At 42.8% G+C, this 16,102-nt stretch overlaps 2 protein-coding genes across 6 annotated transcripts; one reads left to right on the forward strand and one right to left on the reverse strand.

Moving 5' to 3' along the window:
• The first annotated feature begins 70 nt into the window (after positions 1-70).
• On the forward strand, positions 71-11,208 carry LOC144082460 (sodium/potassium/calcium exchanger 3-like). 5 transcript variants are annotated; one of them, XM_077609641.1, is made up of 28 exons: positions 71-201; positions 504-535; positions 616-775; positions 948-1,044; positions 1,172-1,222; positions 1,336-1,413; positions 1,495-1,533; positions 1,663-1,722; positions 1,796-1,860; positions 1,966-2,101; positions 2,300-2,355; positions 3,547-3,731; positions 3,934-4,020; positions 5,033-5,109; positions 5,209-5,283; positions 5,604-5,688; positions 7,082-7,185; positions 7,258-7,332; positions 7,459-7,484; positions 7,575-7,628; positions 7,712-7,848; positions 7,912-8,081; positions 8,544-8,781; positions 9,109-9,275; positions 9,461-9,575; positions 9,888-10,000; positions 10,357-10,422; positions 10,506-11,208. In XM_077609641.1, exons 3-28 carry the CDS (start codon positions 693-695, stop codon positions 10,626-10,628), a joined length of 2,562 nt encoding a protein of 853 aa, XP_077465767.1. In that variant the 5' UTR covers positions 71-201; positions 504-535; positions 616-692; the 3' UTR covers positions 10,629-11,208. The 5 variants fall into 5 exon arrangements, with proteins under 5 accessions (XP_077465767.1, XP_077465771.1, XP_077465769.1 ...); XM_077609645.1 differs by having other exon boundaries at positions 7,912-8,000; XM_077609643.1 differs by having other exon boundaries at positions 948-1,026.
• Positions 11,209-11,306: 98 nt separating this feature from the next.
• Positions 11,307-15,981, reverse strand: dpf2l (D4, zinc and double PHD fingers family 2, like). The gene is made up of 11 exons (XM_077609653.1): positions 15,838-15,981; positions 15,078-15,238; positions 14,557-14,664; positions 14,252-14,451; positions 14,025-14,117; positions 13,744-13,828; positions 13,385-13,519; positions 13,133-13,264; positions 12,887-12,999; positions 12,482-12,563; positions 11,307-12,408 (listed from the first exon to the last, which is right to left on the reverse strand). Exons 1-11 carry the CDS (start codon positions 15,867-15,869, stop codon positions 12,323-12,325), a joined length of 1,227 nt encoding a protein of 408 aa, XP_077465779.1. The 5' UTR covers positions 15,870-15,981; the 3' UTR covers positions 11,307-12,322.
• Positions 15,982-16,102: the final 121 nt, after the last annotated feature.

Genomic DNA, 16,102 nt, shown 5'->3' on the forward strand with positions numbered 1-16,102 from the left:
TTTTTTAATCTTGAGACAACAATTGAGATTTTTATGTTAATTTGTTTTCTCACATTCACGAAGACGCTTATTTTTGCTTTCGGAATTCCAATTTCACTTGAATGCCCCATTTTTGTCAACCCTCAGAAGCAATCATTAATTCTCCACCTGCGCTTCTACTTTCGTTAATCAAATTCGAAATAAACAACTACGAAAAGTGTGGTAAGCTTCATTTGACACCAAATGTCTGTTTAGATGTGTATTAATCATTTATGTGCACCCAAAAGTTGATTGTTTGCGTTTTATAGCAGCTGTCATTAGCTAGCTTATTAGCTACGTGTACGTTAGCATAGCTTCTTTACGTTTTTTCCCGCTAGCATACTTTTTTAGAAGTGATTTTCAGATATGTAATTACTTTGCTAATTAAAAATGTGGACCAGTGTCTTTATTTTATTCTCTATTTGTTGCGCAATAATAAATAGTATAACGTGCACTTTTTGTGTGTGTTATTTTCCATGACAAAGTAGGAGAAAACAGATGTGTTGGATGAAAATATGTAAGTTAACCGAATAGGCAATTGTGTTTTTAATGTATTTTTCAAATTCAAGTGCGTTTAATGACTGTGTTTGTATAAAGCACAGCGAAGGAGATAGAAGGAAAAAATCTCTGAGCTTGACAAACGTCGGAGTCACCTGCACCTTCAAAACACTGACATGAAGAACTTAGTCGATGCAGCAAATGATAAGATGACCGTGTTACCATCAGAAAAAGATATATTTAAACAACGAGTGGAAATGTAATCACATTTCAATATTATATTTTCATAGCCCAACTTTGGCCAATAGTGTGAAAATCTGGCTTGATTTTGCGATCAAACCACTTACAGTTTTCTCTTTCGTATTGTCATTCCTAATTTAAAATGACTGTGTTAGCTTTCAATTGTGTTTTCCTTTAATGATAACGTGAAGGTTGGAGCAGACCATTACTACGCACCAACTTGTCAAGTTACCACCGGTTGATGACTTCGATGTAAAGCAGTCCACTAAGGTCGAGCTACAAGACCTAGTTAGTGACAGTGTGTTGTTCTCCTCAAAAAACTATTTGAAATTGCATCAGTGCTTATAAAAGAAACATTAACACTATTCTTGGAATACTTCTCAAAATAATGAACTGTTTTTTCACCCCTTTGCAGGAGAATGAAAGCAATTTGATAAAGGAAGAAAATGAGAAATTACTTGCAAAGGTGTAGTATATCTTGTATATCTACTATTATCTTGTGAGATTTAAAATATAATGAAAAATAATGTTATTAGGGGGTAGGAGGCATCTGCAACACTTTTTATTTAATTTTACCAGGTTCGGAGGCTTCAGGTGCAAAGAGAGCAAGACAAGAGGAGCTTGAGCGAGTTCAGTGTTGTGCTTAAAAACATTGAGGTTGGCTCTATCTGAAAATTATATATATTTTTTAGCATATGGGACCAGTATCTGTATTTGAAATAATCTTTTGAACATTAGGGGGAAGCTTTTCAGCAAAAGGAGGAATTCATTCAACAGGTAAGAATGTCCTCAGCCTCGATTTAAAAGTAATTCTTTCATTTAAATACTTATTGACCCATTTATACTGCCACATTTGTTTATTTTGGTTTGGATGGTCATTATATAAAATGTATTTGTCTGTGACAGAATAAGTTGCAATTAAAGCAAGCAGAGGAAACGGTAGAAGAGTATTCCAACATCATCAAGGTAAGGGTGCTTGCGATTAGTATTTATTTTTAATTTTTGCCACATTTGAAAGCAACAGTTTTGTGTACTTTAGGATCTCAGGCAGGCAAACCAAGAGCTGAGGAGTCAGTTAGAGGACCGAGAAGGTGAAGCTTTGCTGTAAGTATTTAGTTATTTATAGGAAGGAGCACATCGTTTAAAAAATATATCTATATATTTCATTGAATTGTGTCATCAATGTATTTTTTTGGTTCTGTTTTCTAGAGCTACTTCCATTGATTCAGTGGGAGAAAACGAAGCATCGCATATTCCTGAGATGACCTTCGCCGAGGAAATCATGCTTCTTGTTGCCCCGGTTGAAATGAAAAGCACGACAGAAGCCTCCATGGATTCAGTTCAAGTATGAAGCCATTCTTATGTCAAAATAAAAAGACCACCCCACTACAAGGAGGTCTCATTTTACCTATGAGTATTAAGGTATATTTACACAAGGCTCGTTACCCTGTAAAAATTAAATAAGCCCAAACGTGTGTTTGCAGCAAAAAAAAAAGTTTATTGGGGTCTCGTGATATTAATTGAGTTTTATATATATATACAGGAGGACACAAAGGCCGAAGAATTGAGCAGTCCTCCAAGCAACCACCCAACAAACAGGTAACATTCATATATTATGTTTGTCACTATAGTCACGATAGTAAATTCAACTAGTTGGCACATGATCCTCTTCCTCTAGGTGCCCAGTAGCCAACAAGTTCTCCAAGCGGAAAATGTATGTGGTCTACATGACTATTATCAGCATTTTGCTCATTTTGGCTATGGGGGCTCATGCAAGAAATTTAGACTTTCTTTCATTAGACAAACTTTGGAGGAGTGTGTGTGGTATGTTGCAACCCTACTTTAGTGTGCACTATGGAGCCTTACCTCCTATTTGATTTTTTACTGTATACTTTGCATTTATTTCCTAGTGTTGGCATATGAATGATGTGTTGTTGTTTTTTTTCCTCTGGGTTTGAAAAATACTACCCGAAACCTATTTCCACGTTATGTCAGATGTATGCTATTGTTATTTTTATGTGTTTTCTTGGTGGTTTAGAGGGTGCATGAGGCTGGATGATTAAATGTCATCATTAATTTTCATTTCTAATAATTATTCATATTAAATTGTCACTGTTATCTAGTCTGCGCATCATTAATTATGACCTGAAATGTGTTTTTCAGAACACCAATGTCAAGGAGCAGTCATATTGTGGCATGTTATTATTTCAATGTAGTAATTGATTGCCTTTATTGTCATTATACAAGCACAATGAGAATTAAAGCATAAATACACATAAATAAGTAGGCATAAAAAATATTTATTTTTGAGTTGTTAAATTGAAACCACTTATTTAAATCCCTGCAGAAATCATTGCAATCACTCTACTGAATGTATTGGTCTTGTTTAATTAAGTTCCAACTAAATGCCACTGCAACAGGATGTCTTCTTCCACTCAGCAATAGGACGCTTAAAGCAAACGGGCGCCCTCCAGTGGTGATGCTGTGCAATCGCTATATGAACCCGCCTTCTCCGGCATTTAGGCTCTCAATCAGATGCTTTTCTGACTCGAGATGTAAAGACGTGAAAACACGCTGACGTCTTCACATGAAAGCTGGTTGACGTTACGGCTGGAAACGACGCGTTCACCCGGATTCCTCCCATCGGCGTCGGATGCTGAGTTGCTGATTGATGACTGCCTGAGACGCTTGTTGTTTTGTTTTTTTCCCCCCCAACCCCGTATCCGTCAGAGAGCCCGCAAAAAGAACGGCGATCACTCACATCCCGATCAACAGGCGCTGTTTTTTTAGTCATATCAGCGGACGGCGGAGAGGCGAGAAAGAGGCGACATGTTCTGAGCGTGCAAGCCGGCGAGTGGTGTCGGCGGCCGGGATGAAGGCGCCGAGGAGAGCGAGGCAGACGCTGCTCCTCCCCCGGCTCTGCGTCTGTGGACTCGGTCTGCTCGCAGCCACATGGGTGGTGCATCCCAATGATGGTTGGTACCAGTGCTTATTGTTAAAAAAAATCTTTTATCATATATGCATTTTTCACCCTTTGTCATTGGACACAAAATACGACTCTATGGGAAATGTATTAAGTCAAATATTTGTTCATTAATACATACTGTACATTCCTCTTGATGATGTTCTACATGCGTTTTGACTAATTAACCTGTTTTTATTTTTTGTATTTTTTAGATTCGGTGGATGTGTTCCTATCCAAGAAGGAGGTTAACACCCAGAAAGATGACAACAATCAATCCTCAGTTTCTGTTTCTGAATCTGGTAAGATCAGCTTTTTATGTCGGGAGTTATTAGTTAAGGCGTTTACAGTCTTGCAACTGTGATGAAAAATTAACCCTAATACTGTAACAACCAATATTAAAATGAAAGTTCTCAATGTGATGTATTTTTTGTAAGTCACTCAAACAAATATGCACCATTTGGATATTGATTATGGAGTTAAATATAGGAGAGTAAAAAATGATTCACAATTATTGTAATGCATGTCTATGCTGCATTATAACTAGAACATAGAAAATCCAATTTATTTTCTTTGTTTTAGTAGTCAGATCTGCAAATGGCCAGCCCCCACACAACTGTTGTTTTATGATATTACACTGCGTGTAATGTGTTTGGCGAAATCACGCGGTCACCAGAGTGCCGACTACCTCGACACACACAGTGAGACGTTGAGGCTCACATAGCCTGCGAGGGATGTGGTTGCTAAGGAACTGAGGAACGTGTCTCTCGTCGGAAACCAAATGAATCAAAGCACAAAAATGACCTGCTGATTAGCGCCCCTTTTCATCAGGACCGCTCTCATCACCTAATCCTGCCGCGCCATGGTGATCATCAAGAATTTAGACTTACTGTATGTCCCCCAAGCTTTTCTTTTGGAAAAGCAATGCAATGTTTAATCAGGCATCTTTACAGGAAATGTATTTGCGTGCTTCATTCACCATCACGTTTGAGATTATTCAAGGGTCTGACCTTTTAGGATTTGCGGCTTTTGAGAGGAAACCACATTTTTCCAAATGTCTGGGAGATGGCTAAACAGATAGTGCGAAGTCACAAGAAAAAGATTTACAGAGATAAAAGCCTATGCCAGACTTTTGGTAATCAATTTTAGTACAGTTCCAATGCATGTGAGGTAGCAAAATTAAAAAAATAAAGGTGAAGTTGCAGTTATGAAATCGGTCTCGGCAAACTTTTTGCATTGTTGTTTTTCGGCTGTTTAATTCATTATTCATGCTCCTGTTTAAAGTCTAATTTAGTTTGTTGTCGTCTTTTTCAGCCATCAGCGAATTTCCCGAAGATGTGTTTACTTTGGAGCAGCGGAGACAGGGAGCGGTCGTCCTCCATGTGCTCTGTGTCAGTTAACGGCCGACCGAGATTAAATAAGGAAGAAAAAAAACATTGCAATTTTCTTTTCTTCAAGCGTCACATGAGGAATTTTGGTTCTCTTTGCAGGCAATCTACATGTTTCACGCCTTGGCCATTGTGTGCGATGTTTACTTTGTGCCGTCACTGGAAAAAGTCTCTGAGGTTTGATGGCTTTGATATTTTGAAAAACACTTCTGCTATTTTGATTGAACCTCCTAAGACCCAAACTCTTGCAAAACATGCATTTTTATTTTCTCTTTGATATTTGAATGATATTTTTACATGATGTAGTTTCTGAGAAAAATTATTTCCACTTTATAAGTGGACGCCAGGCCCTTGTAGTCCAAAATTTATCATTGTAGTCTTGTGACAACCAAAAAAATGTGATGTCCACACGTGAACGGACGCCATGTCCTAGGAGGTTAAACAAACAAAACAAACCTTCCACCTCTAATGAACTTTCTTGTCTGCACTGTATGTAGAACCTCCAACTTAGCCAGGATGTTGCCGGGGCAACCTTCATGGCCGCTGGTAGCTCTGCCCCTGAGCTTTTCACCTCTTTGATTGGTCAGTCTTCTACTTTTTTTCAAAAATCTCACACCGATTCAAGAACAAACACATCAGACTGTAAGAAATCGGTTTCTTTACGACTCTTTCTACTCAACGCCCTAAATGGGCGGCTAGATAAACATTGCTTTTAGGCATTGCTGAGTGGAATAAATTTCAAGGAATGATAAGGGCTTTGTGTTTGGTGGCAAGAACTGGTTTGATTTGATGCAGTCAGTAAAAGAAATGGAGATTTGTCCTTTAATCAGTTTCCACATCATTTTTGCCTTTCCGTGTCTCTCGGTTGCAAATCACCATTCGTTGAGGGCGTTTTGCTCGTTGTGGAAATATCAGAGACGCAGTTTCGTAATTCTGCGTCTCCCCTTACACAAAAAACACTTAAGACAATGGTTGAATGTTGGTTTTTGGATATTGTTTGCTCTCATATGGAGGGATCAGCAACCTTTTTGAAAGGGAGAGCTGCTTAGCTAAGTGCTAATTCACGTGAAGGGCTACCAGTTAATGCAAGCATCAGATTAACAGTACACTGATATCAAATTGATTAAGACTGGGCAACGGGTGGGAAAATACAAATAATTTCAGATCTGAAAGCTATTTTTAAATAATATGGTTCGGAGCCTGATTTTTTTTATTTTATGTAGCAGGAAGGATGATTAAATTGCGGACTTATCGATGCCTGTGTTGCCTGTAGGTCATGAGCTAGGCAACAAAGGGCATGCTCGGACAGCCTTTAGCTAATGAAAAATAAACATTGCAGTCAATTTTTCGTATTTCATTGTGTGCTAATAATTAAATATTTTTAGAAAAATGCACATATGTATGTTAAGTACAGCGTTTTTCCCATTTCTTTGACAAAACACGGATCCTGTAGTTGAAAAAACCTGACGTGATAAAGAAAAAAACAACATCCGTTTTAAACACACACAAAAAACTCATTCAAATCATCTGTCAGACCAAAATACAAAAATGCCTTAAGACGTGGAAGATTGATTGATGCTGATTTTGTGTGTGTGTGACCATGAATTATTGTTTATCCGGATTTGGTGAGGATAAGCGGTAAGGCTAATGAATAAATGTCAAATAGCCATTTGAAAGCTCGACACACCGTTAACAACATTTTTTGTAATCTTCACATATTAGAGAAGAATGCCTTTTACTGTTGATTCGCCTCAGTGAAGGTAAAAAAATAAATAAACAAATTTCACAGGGGGAACCACATCAGGACCATTCATAATTTAGTAAAACTCTATTGCAAATTACTGCTCATTAAGTAATGACATTCTTTTGGGAACAAAAAACGGGGCTCCTTTGGAATGAAAACATTTATTTTCATATGCTACTTTAATTTTGTTGTGTTAATACTGACTTAATGGCTTAATGGCTCTATTTTCAGGAGTATTTATCACGAAAGGAGACGTAGGCGTGGGCACAATCGTGGGTTCGGCGGTCTTTAACATCCTGGTCATCATCGGCATCTGTGGCATCTTCGCAGACCAGGTCTCACACGTATAGTTATGCTCGTTTATCCTGAATTTGAGGAGAAAACACCAGATTTTTTTTTCTCTCCAGCCCATCTTGTTGAGCTGGTGGCCTTTGTTTCGCGATGCTTCCTTCTACATCCTATCCATCATTTTGCTCATCGTGGTGAGGAAAACAAAACCCCAGTCAATGTTTTTATCCAAAATAATAATCACATAAATCCGCTCCCGACAATGCAATTTCATCTTTTTTGCAAGCAAGTTTACCATCCATTTCTTTCTGAACTTACAGGTGATCTACGATGAAAAAGTCCAGTGGTAGGTCAAGATCCTTTTTTGTTATCTACTAATATTTACTGACCAATGCAAGCGAGCATCACTCAATGTGTATTTTTCATGCGGCTGCAGGTGGGAGACCATTATACTGATCTCCATGTATGGAATATACATCCTCATTATGAAGTGAGTATCATCACAATCTGACTTTCTTCATTCAGTGTTGCTACCATGTCATCGGAAACAGCAATAATATTCTTTGTTTGTAGGTATAATAGCTCGCTGTGCAGCCTAGTGGTGAGATATTGCAGTCCTTCGGGTCAGCCGTGTTTGAGCACTTTACGACGGGCCACGGCGGTGGGGAACGCCACGGAGTGCGACGCCGACGTGGTGCCGCTAAAGCCAGGTGCGCACCCCCGTTTTACTTAACGTTCGTCTTCGGCTATTGACCGCCGGCGTCTCGGAGCAGACTCGTGCGCCGTGGTGGGTCAAGACGCGGGGGTCGTGATGGTGGACGAGCAGCTCAACCTCAATCCTCAGCAGCTCACCTTCTCAGAGGCAAGCCTCCGTCTTCTCATCACCTCGCATTTCCCCCCCTTCACCCGTCTGCGCATGGCAGGACGCACGGTCATCAGTGAGGTACACCGCATGGCTGGCACCCTCTTACTAACTTCCCGCTCTTGTGGTCTGACTCTGAAGGGTCTTTAATTGTGCACCGATGTGGTGAGTAACCGTTAACGTCAGTTTGTGGCTCCAAAGGGAACGGATTATTTTTGACGAGGCAGCGCAAATGGCTTCACTACTACGGTTAATGCGTTTTTATTTATAAACTGAGAAGAAGTGACATCACGTTTCTCCACTCAAAAGCTTGGCTGATCAAATATTATCACAAAGACTCCAGTCAGACTCTTTTATAGGAAATGACAAGCTAGTCGAAATGAGCTTCATGTGAAAGACGATTGATCAAAGACGATCCTTCTCTATGTTCACCTGCATGCATCCTCGCCATTTTCTAAAAGTAATTTCCTTCATAGAGGTACACTTGACGAGCGCCGCCCGGCCTCCTATTACCCGGATTTCACTCGCTTCCTCTCCCCGCAGAGGCAGAGACTCATCCGGGCTCAGGTGATCCCCAAAGACGGCGCGGCTTCGGCGGACGACGGTGGCGCTTCCGGCGGGAGAGAAAACGGGTCGGCGCCCGAGGCCGAGCGCCCGCCTTTGGGCGCCAGGGTGGAAAACGAGACCGGGCGGCAGGTCGGGATAGCGGCGGGCGCCGTGGAGGATGAGGAGGAGGAAGAGCAGGAAGAAATGGCGCCCTTTAAACCCTTCATCATACCAGGTGAGCACCTGCTGTTTCAAATACAGTAATCCCTCGATTATCGTGAACTCACGACGATTTTTTTTCCACTATTCTTTTTTTTTTTTTTTTTTTTTAAACGTTCATAAAAATGTGAAACTGATATGAAACTCGTAAGCGGAAGCCACTTTTGCTACTAGGACTAGAAAAAAAAGTTACAATAGGGGTGACCCTACTTCACAATTTTTCGATTATCGCGGCCATGTCTGGTCTACATTAACCGCCATATTGGAGGGATTACTGTATATCATCTGTGATGTTCATGATTGAATATGTAATTATTCTGTTTGTGTGCTGGGCTATCGTCAGACGGCTGGTGTGTGCGCGTCAGGTGGCTTCTCTCCTGGCCCGTGAACCTCTTGCTGCACTGCACCGTGCCCGACTGCAACCTCCCACAGTGGGAACGCTGGTTCTTACTCACCTTTTTGGCCTCCACGCTCTGGATCGCCCTCTTCTCCTACCTCATGGTCTGGATGGTAGGAAAACACCAGACCCAGCAGGAGATTCATGGAATGCTTTGGCGTGAAAACAAAATATGAGGGTGGGGTGGGGTTTATTTGTGGGTGAGAAATAAGCCTTGTTAGATCACTTGTTCAGGCTGGCATTATTTTCCAAAAAAATTGAGTCAGACTATTGTAGTTCTATCTTCCTTTTCTTTCAGGTGACCATCATCAGCTACACACTTGGAATTCCAGAAGTCATTATGGGTATTACCTTTTTGGCGGCGGGCACTAGCGTCCCTGACTGCATGGCCAGCCTCATTGTGGCACGACGAGGTGCGTTTCTGTCAACACCCCTTGGAGGATGGGGGTGTGGTTAAACCGGGGTTGGGGGAAAACCGGTCTTCCAGGGCCGCTGCATGTGCAGCTTTTTGGTCCAAGCCATCTAGCACAGGCACTTTACCCAACGGGGGTTGGGCTCAAACACAAAGCACATGATTGCAATCAACTGATTTCAGATTGGCAAAGAAGGTGTCTTCTTTATTGGGTTGGAAGGAAAACCCAAACCCACTATGGCCCTTTAGTGGAATAGTTTGCCCAATAGTTTGTATTAAAAAAAGAATTTGATCATGTCCACTCTGACTGCAGGTTTGGGCGACATGGCCGTGTCTAACTCCATCGGCAGTAATATTTTTGATGTGCTGCTGGGCCTGGGCTTCCCCTGGGCGCTGAGGACACTCCTCGTCAGTTACGGCTCCGTGGTAAACCTGACTTTCCCGACTAAACAGCGTGAATGTGTTTCCCGGGTCGGCGGTGTCAAAGGTGCAGGCCGTGGTCTGGAAGTGGCCCCCCCTGGAAAAAAAGTGACGCTAAATTGCCTGGTGTTGACAATTATAGATGTCCAATTCATGAAAATGGGTTGTGGGTGCTCATCCTTCGGCGCCATTGACGTCTAGCGCCGTCAATAACGACGAGTTCACTTTTTGTGGGCGGAAAATAAAGTGGTCTGGCCCACGTTAAGGTGGCCCGCGAGTTTGTTTGACACCCCTGGCTTGCAAGTATAAAGATGGAAAGAAGACTGGTTGCAAAGGAAGAAAGCTATTTTTGTGCCTTTTAGGTGACCATCAACAGCAGGGGCCTGCTGTACTCGGTCATCCTGCTCTTGGCCTCGGTCACACTCACCGTAAGCGACCACCATCCGCATCTTGTTCCAGGTTGAAGGCAAATGAGATAATGTCCTCCACTCTGTGCTCACGTACCATCCAGGTTCTGTCCGTCCATCTGAACCGCTGGAAACTGGACCGCCGGCTGGGCCTCTGGCTCATGCTGCTCTACGTCATCTTCCTCCTCTGCTCCATCGTCTTCGAGGAGCTCTTTTCACTGGAATGAAGTTCACGCCTGGCGTCTAAGAGTACCCTTTTGATAAATATTTTACATGGTTTTCTACCACCACGAATGCAAACAACTCACTCGTTTAAAAAAAAATACTGCGCCACTGTTCGCAAATACAGTAATCCCTCGATTATCGCGTCTTCACTTATGGCGAATTCACTACTTTGCGATTTTTTTTTTAAAGTTCATATAAAAGTGAAAATCCACTCTAAAACTCGTAAGCGAAAGCCACTTTTGCTACTCGGACTAGCCTACTTTGCGATTTTTCAATTATCGTGGCCATGTCTGGACTACATAAACCGCGATATTCGAGGGATTACTGTACTAGTTTAATCACGTTTCTCGGAATTGCACAGCATGCGGTTGCTCCTCAAAGTTCTTTTGCAAGGCATTTTCGTCGTGCTTTTGATGTATCGTAGTATTTGTAAATGATTAGACGGTCACACTGTGGATGAATGCGCTCAGTCTTGCACATTACTTGGAAAAAAAACAAAAACACATTTGGATGTTTTGAAATGTGCATGCCGATAGCTCGAATGGCCTTTTTTCGGGCAATTAAAATGCTGCATTACGTGAATGTTGTGTCTTTCAACAGCTGCAGCTCACTCATTTATAAGTAATACAAAATAATAGCATATAGCCATAGCCCAGAAAGATTATCCACCTAAAATCAAATGAAGTGATTTTTTTCTTTATTTCCGTCAGGCTAGTCGGTGCTGTCACCGGACAAATGTAAAAAATAAAAAAATAGTACAACAAAGTACATCAGTTTACAAATACTCAGAATGGAGGCCTCACATATCTGAAGTCAAATTAATTCAAACATCTTAACAAAAATAAAAATTACAAACAAGGCAACACAGTACATTATAGAATGTTTAAGAAGCTGTATACGTGGAAGTAGTCACCACACACACTTCACTAAACCACTAGAAAAAATCTCCCAATACCGATGGAATATTACGTAATATATAAAACAATAAAAATAAAAAAAAGGCGAGTGTGTACACTGAGTGCTTTCCACGTCTGAAATGAATTTGGCTGTGAAAACAGGCATTATACAGTCAACCAATACTATGATATGCAAAGGTGGTAAAAGACTATGAGCACCTTTTGGCGGTTAAATACTACAAAAAAAAGATAGTACGTCCAAATGTTTGTTGATGCCGTTTACTGTAAAAATGACCTTTTGACCTGCCCAACAGCATAACGAGCCGCACCTCCAATCTATCGTGGTTTTGTCATAAATGACCCGTCTTGATCATGAAAACTCCTTCCACGTTAAAAAGGTCAGACAAATCACAGACGTCTTACTACAAAAGTCCACTAGTACTCAGAACAATAACATGAATTCTCCAGCAACAACATATCGTTTGTTGTTTTGTCCCCGCCGCGTGCCGCCATTAAAAATAGATCATCCGCCGTGCAGATGTAATCTTGCTACTGCGTTTGCTCCCGTGGAGACGGCCGTCGCTATGGTTACCGCATGTTCTCTCAAATCAGCAGTCCGAGGGCAGGGCTGCGTGTTTTTATTTTATTGGCGCGTTTAACCGATCTGTTGTTTGTTTGTTTTGGAGTTATTGTGTCTTTTTGTCCCATGCCTCGAACGGGGAAACTGTGGCTTTTGACGTGTCGATTAGCTCAATTAGTGGTCAAGGGCGGTTGAGACGGACACACGGGCGGCGGGCGGGTCACTCGGAGGCGGAGCTCTGGTTCTGCTGGTAGATGGAGGCTTTGTCCTTGAGCAGAGCCAGGCACAGGTGGCAACTCCAGCTCCCTGCGAGAACACGTGCGTGGAATTGTAGTGATCGTTTCATCTTTTAAAGGAAATGTATCTATTGGCGTCTTACCCTCGGGCGGTTCGGTCATGGGGGGGCTAAGGCAATACATGTGGTAGCCTCGGTCGCAGTCGTCACAAAACAGCAGCTGATCCTGTAAATAAAATAAAAAGCTCATTTGACCGACTGGCTGCTATTGACAACGATGGACGTCCATATCATTTGGACATCTAGAGCCGTCAATGTCAGCTAATGAGTTCCCTGTACAGAGTGCAGTTGAATTTTCAATGGAACAGCTTGAAAAAAGTTTACACTATTTTGAATGGAGGCTTTAAAAAAATGGATTGATCCTTGTAAATCAATTTGTTCCATTAAGATGAAATCATATTGATTTAACTGATAATGGCACCCCAACAGGGAAAGAAAGAATGAAAAAAAAAGCAAAGTAGTGTTGCCGTTTATCTCGGGCATGCTCACATCGTTCTCCGACGTGCCGCATACGTTGCAGCACTTGCACTCGATGCACTGCCAGCGGTACGTCTTGACGGCGGCCATCATTACTGGTGTGAACTGCAGACATGTGGGGTGACCTACGGGGGGGGGGGGGGGGGGGGGGGGGGGGGGGGGGGGGGTCGGAACGGTACAGGCGTAAACAATCTGATCTGGCCAGCTTTGCATGCGCCAGAAGGAGATTCGCGCGGACGAAAAAGCGCTTCGCCTTACCCGAACGTCCGCAGTCCGAGCAGGAGACGAGCTCTTCTGATTGGCCGGTCTTCTGGTTCATGGTGGAATCTCCCAGACAGAAGTCGCAATAATCGTTGGGGAGTGCCAAGCCGTTCGGGCCCTTCTTCGTTGCTTCGTGGGCGAATACACACAGACATTGATTTCTTCAAAATGCAAGTCTCAAAACGGGTGTTACTCATTCTTTGAACCCTTCAGACTATTCAGACATGAAATTTCTCTCTCGATACTCACTCTTCTGCTCCTCAGGCTGACGAGGAGTGGGCGGTGCCTCGATCTCCTCGCGGTCCTCGCCCTCCTCTTCCGCCAGATGAGAGTGTGTATAGTGGTAACTCAGGCCCGGTCGATTCTTGTAGCGTTTCCCACAGACTGGCGAACACACACACACGTTGGGTTTTAGGGATGGTTTGTACGCCTGCCTTCTCAAAAAAAAAGATCATTCATTGTCCCCGTGTATTTTCAAAAGCTCTTACAGACTTACAACTTTCAAACCTTTGACATTTTATTGTAAACTGCAGGAGTTTTTCCAGTCACATTGCGCTAATCAATAGTTTTTTTGTGGTCATGTAAGAGGAGTAAAAGCTTGGACTCACTGTCACAGGCGTAAGGCTTGTCTCGTTCCTCCAGCGCCGCGGCCGCAGCCTCGCTTTTCTTTTTGCCGTTCTTGTCACTGCGACCCTAAAATAATCCCACAAAATAGCCAGCATTTTCATTTTTTCAAAATTTTACAGCAAGCGCTACCTTCAACCAACACGTTAGCATCAAGGCTAACCTTAACTTGGGAGCTGCTCTCAAAGAATTAGGCAGAACTTGACACCAAATTCCCTTGAATTTCAAAATCTGATGAAAAACTAAAAGAGTTGCCTCCCCTTACCTTAGATTTGCTCTTTCCTTTCCTCTTGGGGGTCTCATCCTCAAAGTCCTCATCGTCCAAGTCATCCAAATAGTCGTCGTGGTCCAGGACTCGCTGCGGCGAGAAGTCCACGCCACGTTAAACTCGTGTTAAAAACCTTGTATTTAACCACTATCCGCTACTCAAGCTAGCAGGACGAAGAAAAACGGAAACAATTTTTGGGAGCGACGACGTCCGCCGTTTCCCACCTTGCGGACGCGTCCGGACGACGTGTGAGTCGTCGCGGAGCTAGCGGGGGGGTCCACGGTGGCCGGATCGTCCTCGGCGGCGCCCCGCACGTCCGTGGCGCCGCTCCTCCTGTCGAGGGGTTCCCCCTTCAGCAAGGCCTCCAGACTGCTGCCATCCACCGTCCCCAAGGCGTCGCGCTTCACAGCCAGGTCGGCGTCTGCTACGCTCACACACGCAAGTGAGTCGGCACAACCCCCCGATGACAACACAGCTGTTTTTCCTTTTTGCTGACGGGGGATTGATTCCTTTTCTCGAGGGCTAATACCTGTTTTCAGAGGAGGGAAGGCCAATCGGGGGTCCTCGGGCGGATGGGAGCGCCGTTTCTTCCTCCAACGGCGAGCCGGGTACGTATACAGTTGACCTGGAGCGACACCTGAACAACATTTGAGAAATTAATTTTGCTCTCATCTACAATCCAATTCCCATCCTTCACCTTAACATCAATTATAAACCATATGATCCAACTATAAATACCACAAAAAGGCATTTAGCGGTCTGAATCAACATAATAGTGCTGTTAAGTTAAAACAATTACGCTTTTGCACAAACCAAAAGTCATAGAAAATGAAGAAATGTGGGGGACAAACATAACGGAAAGATTTAGCCACCCCAAAACAAAATCAATTGACCACACTGTTACCCAGTTAAAAGGGGCAAATGCATGCTTTTCTCCACTTTTGACATGTCTCTTTAATGCCAATTTCAAATGTAGTAGAGGTGAGCTGCCCAATCGACCACATGCTAATGGATTAACCGGGAATTGCGAAGCAGACTTTTTATGCACACCTGCACTCCGGTGTCTCTTCTCCATCCAGATGTAACAATTGGACTGAGCCACCCCGGTCTGAGAATCCAAGAAGGGCATGAGGATACTGCGCTCAGCACACAATCGGGCATTGTAGCTGTGGCACTGCTCCATGGCATCTCGGTAATACTGCTCGCCCAGCCTGGAATATGAACACAAATACATCAACAAACACACCCACACATATTGCAAAAAAAGCTGGATATTAGTTCTCCCACGATTCTTGAAACTCGTTAACCAAAATGTTGAAAATGTCTCTTGTTCTAAGCCGGGACTGACAACCACAACGAAATAGAAATGCGTGTATTTAGATGTATACTTGGTGTGAACATGCGCACGAAAGGCAAAGTGGTTGAATGTTATCGAATGGAGAACAAAAGGTTGATTGTTAGCACGCCTCTCCTACAAAAACAAAGCGATCGCCAACACGGGTTTATCATCGGGCGGCGGGCTTGTTTTAAAGCCGACGAAGGACATTAAAACCAACATAGAGGTCGAAGTTTAAAGTGTGTGTAGTTGGAATTTGAGCGCTTCTCCTCTTTCCCCGCGGCTAACAAGCTATCATTAGCCTTAGCATACAACATAACGTTATTCTCCCGGGAGCTCTTTTAGTAATGGAAAACCCGCGCGATGAGTCTGCGGTTTCACAAAGTTGGAAGCCGAGTCGTTGTTTTCCCGTGATACGTTAACCCTGGTTCGCTTCGTGTTTTCCACTTAGAAGAAATAATAAGGTAAACTTACACTTTCACAACACTGTCGACGGCCGCCGCCATGTTTGGGTAGCGCAGTTGTGTGGACTGACACTGCGCACGCGCACATCAGTCGGCGACGTAAACCCACTGCGGCAGATCGTTTTTTTTAAATAATTATTATTATTTAAAAAAAAAAAAAATCAAACGTAAAGACACACAGGCATCACAAAGTGCCATGCTACTATTTACATTCTAAATGACTTGTATGTAAAATTATTGATGGTCCCTTTTTATCTATTTATTTTTTAACATGT

The sequence above is a fragment of the Stigmatopora argus genome, chromosome 9 (assembly GCF_051989625.1).
Source record: "Stigmatopora argus isolate UIUO_Sarg chromosome 9, RoL_Sarg_1.0, whole genome shotgun sequence".
NCBI lineage: Eukaryota > Metazoa > Chordata > Actinopteri > Syngnathiformes > Syngnathidae > Stigmatopora > Stigmatopora argus.

What these genes read in the sequence shown, in the direction of transcription:
- LOC144082460 (XM_077609641.1), top strand. Translation starts at nt 693, where the DNA reads ATGAAGAACTTAGTCGATGCAGCAAATGATAAGATGACCGTGTTACCA. An exon ending in CCATCATTTTGCTCATCGTG is followed by an intron (nt 7,333 to 7,458) that starts GTGAGGAAAACA and finishes CTGAACTTACAG; the next exon opens with GTGATCTACGATGAAAAAGT. An exon ending in CCTCATTGTGGCACGACGAG is followed by an intron (nt 9,576 to 9,887) that starts GTGCGTTTCTGT and finishes CTCTGACTGCAG; the next exon opens with GTTTGGGCGACATGGCCGTG.
- dpf2l (XM_077609653.1), bottom strand. Translation starts at nt 15,869, where the DNA reads ATGGCGGCGGCCGTCGACAGTGTTGTGAAAGT. An exon ending in TCAGCCTGAGGAGCAGAAGA is followed by an intron (nt 13,265 to 13,384) that starts GTGAGTATCGAG and finishes TCGCCCACGAAG; the next exon opens with CAACGAAGAAGGGCCCGAAC. An exon ending in CTCGGACTGCGGACGTTCGG is followed by an intron (nt 13,000 to 13,132) that starts GTAAGGCGAAGC and finishes CCCCCCCCGTAG; the next exon opens with GTCACCCCACATGTCTGCAG.